The following is a 14,221-nucleotide window of genomic DNA, read 5'->3' as shown; positions in this document are numbered from 1 at the left end:
TAAAATATTAATTAGGAAGGTTAGTACATTAGTTTTGATAATTTAGTCTATTAGTTACACGTGTTTCAGAAACAAAATCGCAATTTGGGGAACATGGAGGCTGTCAACAGTTGTATCTCTAAGGTACCTGGTCGGACAGTCTCTACCTCCCCCAGCGTAATGGCAGAAAGGCAAAATACCTCAGTGCTGTTTACTTATATTTACAACAGGCTTCATTCCCGGTGCACTTTTACAGCCGCCTGCCTCTAGCGACACGAGATGCTTCTTTTATCAGTACGGGTTATCAGTGCTTGCTTCCTTTTCTGTGACTATCAAACCAAATCATTTACAGCTAAATTCTTAAAGTATTCTTTCAGTCAAAGAGAGCAACCCTAACATACAAGATAGGAAGATGAAGTAAACCAAATTAACAGTGTCTCGGCTGTGAATTAACACACGCAGGAAGCACAGTAACTGAGGAAAGGTAGACGACATGTGATGCCCACTTCACCCCTGTGCTGCTTTCATATTTCAAACTTCCGGATTATGTATAAAGTCAGGTTACAATGGACGGTAGATTGTTTTTAAAGCCTAATTTGTTAATAGGGGAAAGAATTCACGATAAGATTGAACAGTAATTGTTTCTTGATTTCAAGGAATGGGAGTTTGTTCAGCTGTAATATGTTAGGTAGAACCATATGAAATTGCTGATATTCAACCACTTTGATCAACAAAAACAGCAATTTCACACAGTTTCACCTAATGAGAGTAAATACAGTGTAAGAGCACTAAGTCGTACACTTTCTTATAGAATGACTGTTACATGAACAGCATGAGCCTGTTCATAACATATTTAAATTTTCATCTAGAACTGTGCTATTGAATATGGAATCCACCAGCCATGCATGACTACTGAGCAACTGAAACATGACAGGTCTGAATTGAGATGTGCTGTAAGTATAAAATACATACTGGATTTTGAAGATTTAATATAAAGGGGGAAAAATGTAAAAGACCTCATTAATAATTTTTAAGTATTGATTATAAATGGAAACAATATTTTGGATACATTGAGTTAAGTAAAAAACATTGAAATGAATTTCACCTGTTTCTTTTGAAATTTTTTTTGTGCCTCCTAGAAACTTTAAAGTACATATGTGGCTCATCTTATATTTCTGTTGACCAATGCTGATCTCAAAAATGCACTGTCATTACAGGTCAGCCATTGGTACTCGGTAATAGCCTTATGGTTCAAATAATTTCTTTGTAATGTCAGAATTGTAAGGGAATTTTATTAATGATTTTCTGTTCTCAGAATTGTGAAAGAAAAATAAAACTTAACGACATGATTTCCAGGCCTTACCTCCTAGCCGTGATATAAAAAGTGCCTGATTTAGCTGTGAAAGATTAATAGAAGACTTTAAGTCATTTAGAACCTCAAAATTCACGATATATCTTAATTCAAAGTTCAAATCCTGTCCATAATATCCCTAAAAAGTGGTCTTAATAAGCTGCAGAAACAAGCATAATCATTACTTAAGCATAATTAGCTCAGGTGTGAGCAATCCTGTGTTATCTACCCTTGTGATACTCCATAGTGCCTATGACCCTGAAATGTTCACATTTACTCTCCAAGAGAAAAAAAAAAAGCCACCTATCTTAGTATCTCTTATTTCTCCGAGAAACAACAGAGTTAAAGAAACCAGAAGGCAGGGAGAAATAAATGCAATGAAAAAAGGAGCCTTCATATGATCTGGTTTGCTGGCATTACCATCACCAATTAATCACTGGCACGTCCAGTCCCCGAGGCTGTCTTACAGCTACTTTGTTTTGCTCTCTATTCCCATCATTTAGTTGGACTCAGAATGCTTTGCATATTTGAGGATAATTGCAAAACTGATCATTCTTCAAGATAGCTTTTCCCCAAATGCTCTGCAGGTAAGGTTGTCCCTCTTTCCCCCAATTCCAATATAAGCCAAGTTTAGTTGATAATCATAAAAAAAAAAGTTGATAAAGATACCAAAAATCATTAATCTGAATCATTTTATAGCTGTTTTTTTCCACAAGCCTTATTATTGCCACTGATTCTAAGCAGAGCGAATCTATTGACTCAGTTATGTTTAGCTCTTCTATCAAATTAAAAAAGTGGCATTAACAAACAATTTCTATCTCTGGTGAAAACATGTTATAAACATCAGAAGTAACTGGAAAAACAGGAATATTTATGGGGAGAACATAGTCGATATTTGAAGTATAAACCTGTTTTCAAAGCACTGTTTTCACAGGAGTATCATAAACTTAATACTCCCAAAATCCTTTGTCTAATATTCCCTAAATCAACACCACAACTGCACTATCTTTACTTCTCACCTTACACCTCCAGAGGGACTAAGTTCAGGGTTAAGCTCAAGAGCCCCTTTCATCTGATGGGAGTACCTAAATGATCTCTTACGAAAACCTAACTGAGAAATGCTGCCTCATTTTCACTACCCAGAGCTCTTCTGCATCTCTACAAACTAAAGCTAATTTCCCAAGGACAGAAAAGCCTCACTATTCCACTAAAGATGTGCTATATAATTCCCCATTAGACGTTCCCACAATCAGCGTTTTTGATTCTGGAAGGAGCTCTATATGGCATGATCAGAAAGATCATGTCCCCAGACCCACTGAAAATGAATCGCTAACTACTGAAGGAGAGGCGATTATGAGCTAACCACAGGAGCAGGATTGGGGTATTCTAATCCAAACCTAGTCGTCATGCTCAAACTCTCCCTTACCTCTACATTCAATTAATCACCAAATCCTACCAATATGACCTGTAAAATTCTTCTTAAATCAGTCTTCTTATCTCCATTTCTACTATCATCATCTCATTCTCTTGTCTGGATGGGTCACTCCCTTGTATCAAACTCCATGTTCCCCAAATAAGCTCTTATCTATCCATAAGCATGTTCCTCTTTCTATGCATCCCATTTCAGTGAACAGCACCTTACACATCCAATCAGCCAAGTGATAAAATAGGCGCAGAGCTATGGAACAGGACCATTAGGGACATCCCTATAAAGTGAAGCCTAGTCATATTAATTCTAAGATGGTTCAAACAGAACAAGAGAAATTCAGCCTCTTTCAAGGAGAGATAGTCTACAAGGTGTGAAAAAAGGCTTCTTTCAACATTTAGTTACCTAAAATTACCTCAAATTCTAAATGCTATGATTACATATTCATTATTAAGGGAAAGTGGAGTCTTTCTGATCTGTTCCTTTCTAATATGAAGACCATGGCATCCCAGGAGGGTTGGGTATGAAGGTAGAAATGGATGAAGAGAGAAAGGCAGGAAGACAAGTATTGATTTTTGGGTTCTTAAAACAACCCCAGGAGGCCCTATTGTGAAATTTGCGTGTCTCAGGGTAAGGGGGACAATGACCTAGCTCTGAGTCCCTTTCTCATTGCTTACCATGTTATTTGCTTTAATTGGTGGGTTAAACGATCCTTGCAAATATATCTGATAATTTTTCTAGTAATGAGAGTCAAGACATTCAGAGCAGAACAAAGGTAGCTAGAATACAGCAAAGGCTTTTCAATAATAGCCATAACATGAGTTATAACAGTAGCAGAGAGAAATCAGGATCTGAAGAATACACTCCGTCCTTTGTATGGAAAGTAATGGACAGGTGCAAGGTAACAGGCCAGCCTGTCGTAATAACCATACAGAACAGGAAAAGCAACACTGTGACACTGGACTCATTCCAATCAGTAATGGCTAACCCAGAGTTGGAATTCTTTGTCAGAAAAGCTGTTCTTATGAGCTTAATGATAAAAGTCGGGACAAAGAAAGGCAGTACAAGAAATCAACCAACACTATCTCAGTTAGCTCCACATAAGGATCCTTCTGAACAGCAAGATACTTTACCAGTTAGACAATGGATGTACCATTGATCGAGGCAGCAGAGTTTCCCACCTACAGAGGAATTTCTTTCAGCCCTAAGTTAAGGTAACCCTGATTTTTTTGAGGATAGGTTATCCAAACCTGGAGAAGAGACCATTTACATAATACCCAGCTTGAAAGTAAAAGAAACCACAGTGACTATGTGGTCCAAACATCAAGTATAGGATTTTCTTGTTTCAGCTCTAGTCTATCTGTAGTGGGTGCTAGTGCTGAGAAAGACAGGGAAGTCACTTTCTTCCTTTCCTAAACAAGTCCTATAGCTAATGACCATTCTTCAGATATTACCTTTTAATATATGCAACTTGCCTCACATAAAAATCCATGTGCCTATAAATACTTTATAAAAGCATCAAAATGATAAGCCATTTAGACTAGCTATCACAGAAATCTTTAAATGTAAAAGCATGGTAAACATTTATTATACTTTACAAATTATGCTACATTTACAAAGTCTATCTAATTTCTTGATTTTTAAAAGCAAATCAACGATTATCCTAAATAGGTATTTTTAAAAATATGAAATGTTTAGATGTTCAAGTCAATAAAAATAAATATGTAATTTGATGTTATAGTGGCTTAAAGGACACTTTTAAAAAAAAACAAGCATGCTTGACACCAACAGAAGCCATTCAAAGGGAAAAAAATACATGAAAACACATAACCATAAATAACAGGACGCACTATACAATGGAAAATAAACAAAAGTCCCAGTTGTTATTAAAATAAAGAATAAAAATGACGCCCTCCTATACATTATGCAGTGCTATTCTACATGTTGTAGAAATACCAGTGAACTTACCCACCACAGGAAATTTTCCAAGATTATGTAGTCATCAAAGAAAGAGATTCCATCCAAGTGGAAGGAAAGCAATTCAAAAATCAAATAACTACATTCATTTCATTATGAAGTTAGTAGAATTAAATCATTGAATAAGTGTATTACAGAAGAATTTTTGTACTAACATTAAAAAACAATTTAGATAAAATATAAAATGACTGAATTTCAATAGGAACTCTAGAACATTATTATTAATTCAAAGAAATCTACTACACTGTTGTACAATAAATTGTACTGTTTACATACTACAATAAGGAAGGACACACAACGTTTTCACAATTTTTCTGTGGGAGATATGTTACTACAAAAATAACCCATTGGGTTATAACAAGATAATTCATTTTGCAACTGAGGTTTGACATAAAAAATCTAATAGAGCTAATTAAAATAACAATATATTTAAATATGCGGACAGTTTCTCACCTCGTCTTCCTTCAAACACGTCGTTGATTTCTCTTAGCAGTGTTGACATGTCGCCAATTTGTGATTCCCAAGCTTCACAAAATACATCTAGGTTTTCTTTAGCAATTTTACTAGATGGATGCAATGTCAATGTTTCAGCGGCAGAAATTATCTAATGAAATACAACACACACAGGTGTCCACTTCAAAATCTTAGCTCTCAACATCATACTGGAGACCAAACTTAAGCTGTACTGTTCAACCCAACAACTATGAAGTGCTTTCCACACATAAGTGCCATGTGGGCCAATATGGAGACACACGCCACAAAACTCACCGTTTCTTTGAATCTGATCCACAAATAAACAGCATGCATTATTACATACAAACCTTTATTGAGGGAGCAATGGTCTTTATTTCAGGAAAACTGTTTCAACAGAGTTATTTCCACAGCAGAATTCAAAGAGTTATACTCAGACAAGAAACAGTGTAGTGTGCACTGTCGCACAAGAGATAGGGCAGTGGCTGTGGCAGAAGCAGCAGTCACAGTGTAGTGGTGCTGGTGGCAGTAGCAGGACCGGCAGGAGTAGTGGGAGTGGTAACAGTGGTAGGTGGCTAGTAGTATTGGTAGTGGTAGGAGTGGTAACATACACACACACCTATGAACACATGGCAGATACATTCTCAAGATACTGTCTTAGAGGCTTGATCTACACTAGTATTAACCTTCAGAAACACACAAACAAAATACATTATTCCCATTATGGAAAGAGGAACGGAGGCTCAGGGATACCAAGTAATTAATACACAGTTATTCATTCATCCTCTCTGTGCCAGGCACCGTACCCATGTTCCAGGAGCTGGGGAAACAGCTGAGTGAAACAGATAAAGACGCCTGTCTCCATGGGGCTCACATTAGCATGGGGGGAGACATACAAGTAAATGATAAGATACTGTAAATTATGATAAATTATATGTATAAAAATAAAGGGTAAGGAGGAGAGAGGGTATTAGGTGGTCACAGAAAAGGTAGCATGTAAAAGCAAAGAACTAAAGAAGGCCAGTGGGGGTGGGGGGCACAAGGAAATCTAGGGAGAGTCGTGTGGGATAAGGTGGGAGCACTTCTAGGGTGGTCAAGGACCAGCCAGTAGGCCAGTGTGACTGGACTGACATGAAAAAAAGGAAGGTCACCAGATGCCATGTGATGAGGAACATACACAGTAAGGACTGGACTTTACTGTGAGACAGGAAGTCACTGGAAAGCTTTCAGAAGACTGATACGGTCCACGTCATGCTACCTTAAGGGAATTTGAGCTACATGCTCCTCCTGCATGGGCAGAGTCACATGGGCACAGGGCTTGACAAGTAGGTGGCAGCTTCATGTGCAAAACAAGGTTCCCCATCTTCAGGGAAGGTGGGCACATGGGCTCACCAGAGAACTACAAGCTAGATTTCAGTGTGACTCCCCTCTCCACCAGGAGCCATTGTATGCTGTACAAACTGTTACGCTGTGCCCTGGATGGGATCTAACATCCTAAAGGAAATATAAAAATGACATAGCTAAAGTAGAGATGTCCAGAAATAAATACAAATTATCCCAGAGGCATGTTCTATTTCCTTAAACGATCCCTTTGTGAGACAGATGGCAAAGACTAGGAGTAAAAGCTAAGGCTATGAGAAAAAAAGTGCTTCTCTGGTTATGGAAGTTGACAACAGGCTCTATCACCATCCTGGGGCAGAAAGTATGGTTATTCCTAACATCCCTGCTACAATAAAAACAGTAAGTGAAGAATTACAGCCAAATAGCAAGCAGGGCTTGAGGAAAGCAAGAGCTGATTGCATATGGCAGAGGAGTCAAACCCTTTAATTCTACTGATATACATTTAAAGCCAAGGCAAATAGGATGAATCTCAAGTAGACAAGTAAATATGAAAACCTTGGTTTTTCTTAATAAGCAGAGATCCTCTGGTTACAATAAAATGTTTAGCAGATGATCATTGCTAAGGGTCACTCATGTACTTCCTCCTTCCATGATAAGCCTTTGACACTGTTCTCTACAGGGGAGCACACAGCCCTCCAACATTCTACATGCTTCTGCTAGAGGACACAGGCCACCATGGTCTCTAAGTCACTTGTGCTATTCTCAACTCAAAATTCAAGGGCTCTGCATCTACAATCTAATACCGCAGTTAGCAGGACGTCCTTTGGCTGACCATGATAAATGGAACAAGAACACCTGGTAAATTGTATTTTGGAGCTTAGACCTAAAAAAGAAAGGAAGTTCTGCCCCTCGCTTTTCTCTTTAGATTAATTTGACAGGGACAGTATTAAATGGGATATCAATGTTTTAAAGGCTCTGGAAAATTATAAAGACAAAGTTATATTTCAGAAAATTCAGAAAAAACTCACAATCCTTCCAAAAAAGCACAAGACCTTTCATTTCTACATATTCCTATGTAGTCATTTTTTTTTTTAAGATTTATTTATTTTTAGAGAGAGAGAGGGAGCACAAGCAGGAGGGGTAGAAGGAGAAGAAGAGAGAGAATCCGGACATGGGGCTTGATCTCAAGACCCTGAGATCATGACCCGAGTCAAAACCAGGAGTTGGACACTTAACTGACTGAGCCACCCAAGCACCCTTCATTTTCTTATATACATAGGTTTTACATAGTAGCAAGTATACAAATCTGTATCCTGCTTTTATCATCTAACATTTTAACAACACATCTTTCAATGTTGCTAATTCTAGTTATAATTATTATTTTAAGGTCATAATATACTATTTGCCTAACTTAAGATAATTATTTTGCTTCCAACTGAATCTTATAAGTAATGCTGTAACAAACATTGCTTTAGTTTTTGTTTTTCTAATTTCCTTATGTCCTTGGGAATCCTAGGTCAAAATATGTAAATATTTTTATGGCTTGGTCCATAAATGGTAACTTAACTTTTTTTTCAAGGTTTTATTTTTTTTAAAGGTTTTATCTATTTATTTGAGAGAGAGCATGTGTGGGGGAGAGGGAGAGAGGAAGAGGGAGAAGCAAACTCTCCACTGAACAGGGGGCCCAACATGGGGCTCGATCCCAGGATCCTGAGATCATGACCTGACCCGAAGGCAGACGCTTAACTGACTGAGCCAGCCAGGCGCCCCTAAGATTTTATTTTTTAAAGTAATCTCTATATTCAATGCAGGGTTAGAACCCACAACCCCAAGACCAAGAGCTGCATGCTCACACTCCACTGACTGAGCCAGCCAGGTGCCCCGGTAAATTACTTTTCAAATATGGCATTACAGCCTGCACTGCAAACAGCTCCACAGAAAATAAATATGAACTAGGACATCAATTAAACGGGCCAATCTCCAATTTTGCAGATGAGCAGCATCAGCATGGAATGTCAGCTATGTTCTGGCACACTGTCAATGACAATTCCATAATCTTCTTCATGACTCTCGGATTTGACCTCTCGTTATGCAGAACCATGTACATCTTCCTTCCACACAATTTGTTTTGACACTCAGACAGGACATAATATAAAGGAATGATCTGCTATTGATCATACCTGCTGGCCAGTCACCTGAAACGTCTCCTCTGCATGTACACAGGTTATTTCAAGAGGTTCTGTCCCAGATATATGACGTAACAATCGACAGACCTATGAGAAAACATTTCTACAGTTCAACCCCCATGTTCTCAATCTTCGCAATACAGGTTTTCATTTTATAATTAATAAAGGAAATAAAGCCTTACACGTAAAACTTATTAAAACCTTATTAAATTAAACCTTATTTATTAAATCAAGTTGTACATTACTTAGAAGATTATTATAATGCTATATTGGTCACCAACAGATTTTCTAGGAATAAAGCAGGAATACATAAGGGTAGAGCATATTGTCTCTCTGTCTCGCTTCTTATCTGATTATGGCAAGCGGTCACAGAATATTAGAACCAGAAGGAATCTCTGAAAGGATCTAGTAAGTGCCCACACATTGTACGTATGAAGAAACTTCACTCAGAGGAGTGACTTGCCCAAGGTCCCTCAGCTATACTGTCAAGCTACACATTCTATCAACAAACAACACTTCCCCTCGGGGTCAATTAATTAACACGCCTTTCACTGGAGATAACACTAGATTAGGCAAGGCTGGTGTAATGATAAAGAGCCTTTATCAAAGAAAATTACTGAAACTCTTGAGACTTCAGACAGAAAACATTTTTTTCACTTAAAATATTTGCTGCAGGATTCCTATAAGTAGCAAGTTTGCTTAAAGTCATAATATTTGGTTTATAAACGTAACGGCACTGGGGCCAGGGAAATTAAGTGAAGGTGATCAAAAGGTACAAATCTCCAGCTATAAGATAAATATGCTCTGAGGATATAATATATAAGACTGGAATTAACAGTACTGTTTTGTATACTTGAAAGTTGCTAAGACAGTAGATCCTGCAAGTTCCCTTGATAATTTTCTGTAACTATCTGAGGTGAGAGATGTTAACGAAATTTATTCTGGTGATCATTTCGGAATATATATGTATATGAGATCATTCTATTGTACCCCTTAAACTTACACAATGTTATATGTCAATTATATCTTTAAAAAACTATTTTAAAAAACATAATCATCAAATCTAGTTTAAAATGGAGATGTATCTACAGTAATTTTAAGAATGCTCCCTAGCAGTTTTCATATGTAAGCAAGTGAAGGAGAGGAAGCTAGTCCACTTAGTCTAAAGGTTCCTTGTAACCATTAGAAGGAACCTTCTAACCGTTAGATTCTGACCATCACAAATCCTTGCGATTTGGTGAGCCGGGCACAGCAGGTAATATGGAGACAGCGCTATGGTTCGTATCTGTGCCTTTGTATACATGCTGGCTATACCTCATATACACAAGTTATACGTAGGTTAAGTATGTGTTTTTTACTAAGAGATGTCTGGTGTTTTCAATAAGTGGAAGGCTTAGAATATCAATTAATAATTGAAACTATAGCAAAAGTGGCAGGTGAAGCACCAACAGAGGTTTGGGCAGAATAGAAGAGGTTCAGAGGAGGAATACCGTGCTGAATGTCTTTTCTTTGTCCATCCACATCCACTCTCCTTCTTCTCAACCTGCTCTTTGCCCTGGGAGACTAACATTTGTGGTCTCCAGCTATGTTTGGCCAGTGGGAAGCCCCAGCAATAGACCAGCAGGAATGCAAAGAGTAAGGGCCTTTACTCTCATGCTCTTTCCCTGCAGGGTTGCCTTGGGCTGTCTCTGCATCTAGTCCTGAAATCAGAATCTCTCAAGGTGGCTTTCTGAAAGACTCTATGCCCTTCTGGTTTCTAGTAACCACTCCTTTCCCCGATTAATTTGGGCCTATGAGCAGTACCAGCTCTGCTATCACTAACCCCAATTACTGCACTCCCATGGTCCTCCCCCAAACCCTGTCTACGCAATTGTAAACAGCTCCTTTATTAAAGCCTCTTTAGATTATCCTAATTCAAGTGTGCCATCTCTTTCCTGCTGAGACCCCAGAGATTCAAATAGAAACAAGGTCAGATGATGTATCTCCACCGCTCCACTCCAAAGCCTAACCTCTCTGAGAGAATAAGGACAAAAAGATTAATACGTGCATCTGTGGGTTCCAGCATTTTTTGTTGTTTTGTTTTAGAAGCCAGATTGTTGTAAGAATAGAACAGAAAAACATTATATCTTTAAGATTCCAAAGGAGACAGATAAAATGCTCATGTAAGTTACCCAAAAACTCTATTTGTGTTAATATTCCCTGATGATGGTATGGCTATCAGGAAACCACAATTTCTTTAACAAAAGAACCTATTACTCACCTCAACAAGCTGCTCTTTCTGTTCAGAGAGTTTACAGGCATATTCAGCCAAACCTTCTAAATTTCCTTCTACTCCAGTAAGTTTTAATGCTTTTAGGACCACGTGATCAGCATGGGATTTTAACAGATCTGCTGCCAGCTGGGTTGCTGTCCTGTGAAGCTGCAGATGTGGGGGGTGAAGGGCAATGAAAGAAAGACAACAAACAATCAGGTTTTGTCATCAAGCACCTCACAAGCACTTTAAAAACAAAAAAGGAGCAGTCCCCACTTGATCCACTGAGAGGAAAGTGTACAGTTCCTGTGGTAACAGTGGAAGTTGTGCAGCATGGGGGAGCTTGTCAGTTCTCCCAGAGCAGGAGTGACATGGACATCTTCTGAGTCCCCTCACGTTGGCAGAACTGCTGTCTGCAAAAGATGAACTGCTCAGCTAGTGTGGAGTGGCCAGTCCCTTTTTCATCCTGCTAGTAACCAGCTCTTGCCCATACAGCTTCTCTCTTACTTAAGAAATGCTCCCACTACTCTAGAAGTAAGAAACACAACAGTATTAAGAGGACGGTATTCAGAGTACTACGAGGAAAATCAAATGGCAGTTCATGATCATTAAGGTTTTTTAATAGACTTTTGAGAAGGTATTGATGTGAGATTCAATCAGTTAGGTATTCAACACAATTTTGTTAGATACCTAGATCATGGCAGACCCTGTACTAGAGGCTGGACATAGACAAGTAGGACATACTCCCTTCTCTCTGGGGGGTTATAGCCCATCTGCAGTTGCTATCTAGAACTTTATCCCCCAACTCTTGGGTCACAGGATAAATGACAGACAAAGGGTAACCAAAACCCCGAGGCTGTATTTGACTTGGAATGGATTTTAAGCACGGCCCACCCTTAGCAGATAAATCTATTAACTCCAAAATCTTCCCTTCATCCTGACTTTTGTTTAAAAAAAAAAAAAATGATCTGACGGGTTATTCTGGGGTTCTCCAGGAAGAGATCACTTTTAATAACACTGTTCTAAGGAAAATCTGACTTTGAATGAAGCCTATTGAATGAAGTGATTTTTTTTCCTGGAAATAATCCAATGTCAATTCAAATTACAGGACTTTCTATAAAATTAACAATAGAGTAGTCCACATTCATGCAATCAAGTGAAAATAATTACAGTCAGAAACAAAGACATTAGAATGTACTTTCCTTTGGAAACTAAATGCCACATAAGAATTTTAAAAGATTTTATTTAACCATCAGGGCCTTAGAGAATACCTAATGCCAGCCCTTTATTTTATAGACTATGAAACAGGTCCTTAGAGACGGAGTGACTTGCCCATGGTCACGTAAATCTCAGTGATTCTAGAGACAACTTATTACCACGCCTAAGGGAGGAAGGGTGAATAAACCCAAAGTTCCGGTCTGCGCAACGAACTGACAGCAGCTTTATAGACACTATCTGCCTTAATCCTTATAAAAATTCTTCTAGGTTGATGTTGTTACACGCATTTCAGAGGTAAGGAAAATAAGCTGGTGGGAAGCAGCTGAGTCTGTCACCAAAGGATTTTATCCTCTTACTGATAGTCAAATTTTAACAATAATCTAGTTAAAACTGAATAGGCTGGAAAAAATGGATAGGCTTTCTTTAAACCAAAGAAAACCATAACATCCTTCTATGTTTAATAAGATGTTAAAATGAAGGTTTCAACAGAGGTCCGTACTAAGTAAGATGCGAAACAAATCATCATGTATATAATTTATAAAAGAAAACCAAAACCCAATTCCTTTCTCTTGAACCCTTGAGTCCGCAAAAATATAAAAGAATAGAGGAATTAGAGGTAAGGAAGCTGTTTGGAGAGCGGATGGGTGCTTACTGAGTGCCTCCAGCGAAGAGGAAGCAGGGTGGTGTGGGAGTTGCAGTGAGGAGCTGGAGGCCCCACAGGAGGGCTTCTGAAGAACACACTCAACCATCCAGGAGAGACAAAGCCAGCTTAAACAGAGCCCAAAGCATCCTATAAGGGCACCAGTTTCAAATAACTTTCCACCTCCCCACTTCCTCTCTTCTGGCCCTGAGCCACACCTGGCAAAGATCAGGAACTGAAGCTAACGGCGAGCGGGGAAAAGGAGGAAAGGTATGAAGAGACCAGAGACCACACCTTTCCCAAAAGCCCTAGGTGGGCTGGGGGCTGGGGAACAGGGGTGAGTCCTTCATTGAATGACTACTGAAGTAGCAATTAATATACTGGAGAAAACATTCAAATTTTGGAACTGAGATTGTGTTTCATGACCTAAAGCAGGTACTGGCAAACTTACTCTGTAAAGGGCCAGAGAGGAAATATTTTAGGCTTTTCAGGCTGCACAGGGCCTACTGCGACTACCCAACTCTGCTGTTGTGAAAAAACAGTAGACAATACGTAAGCACATGGGCAGGACTGTGTCTCCCGAAACTTGACTTACAACAGACAGCCCGGCTGTAGTTGGCAAACATCTGACTTAAGGTGACTATCAATTACCTGAGAGTGATTAAATAAGTCATGAGAGGGAGACGAACCCTGAGAGACTATGGACTCCGAGAAACAAACTGAGGGGAGGCGGGTGGGGGAAGGGGTAGCGGGTGATGGATATTAAGGAGGGTGTGTGTTATGATAAGCACTGGGCTGGGCGTTATACACAACTAATGAATCATGGAACACTACATCAAAAACTGATGACGTACTTACTATACAGTGGCTATGAACATAAAAAATAAAAATAAAAAAATAAACAAGTCATGAGATGGCCAAGTTTTGCAAGAAGCAGGGAAATCTCAGCCAAAAGAATAGTTTAAAAAAATCGATTATATTAAGGTTATAGTTTACATACAGCAAAATGTACCAAGGGTACTGTTTGATGAGTTTTGACAAACATATCTACGTAACCACCACCACAATCACTATTTACTACATTTCCATTATCCCCCAAAGTTCTCCCATGCCCCTTTGCAGTAAATACCCCCAACTTCTGCCCCCAGGCAGCCACTGATCTCGTTTTTGTCACTACAAATTAGTATTGCCTTTTCTAGAATTTCTTCTAAATGGAATTATATATATACACACCCACTCACACTCTTTGGTGTCTGACCTCTTTCACTGTTATGTTTTAGTGATTCAGCCATATGATTATCTGTATCAATATTGTTCCATTTTATTGCTGAATAATACTTGTTAGAGTGATACCAAAATCCATTTATCGATTCCCCTGTGG

At 38.7% G+C, this 14,221-nt stretch overlaps 1 protein-coding gene across 1 annotated transcript in view; it reads right to left on the bottom strand.

Moving 5' to 3' along the window:
* The window catches only part of CTNNAL1 (catenin alpha like 1), a 60,163-nt gene that overhangs the window by 11,318 nt on the left and 34,624 nt on the right, over positions 1-14,221 (bottom strand). The window contains exons 9-11 of the mRNA XM_045780728.2: positions 10,992-11,150; positions 8,726-8,818; positions 5,187-5,337 (exon numbers count right to left, since the gene is read on the bottom strand). Of these exons, the coding sequence (XP_045636684.1) occupies positions 5,187-5,337; positions 8,726-8,818; positions 10,992-11,150 (403 nt within the window). The remainder of the gene's footprint in view (positions 1-5,186; positions 5,338-8,725; positions 8,819-10,991; positions 11,151-14,221) is intronic.

The sequence above is a fragment of the Ursus americanus genome, chromosome 18, assembly GCF_024610735.1.
Source record: "Ursus americanus isolate L20-20 chromosome 18, mUrsAme1.1.p, whole genome shotgun sequence".
Classification (NCBI taxonomy): domain Eukaryota; kingdom Metazoa; phylum Chordata; class Mammalia; order Carnivora; family Ursidae; genus Ursus; species Ursus americanus.
The sequence above is the reverse complement of the archived record's forward strand: the minus strand, read 5'-3'. Positions and strand labels throughout refer to the sequence as shown.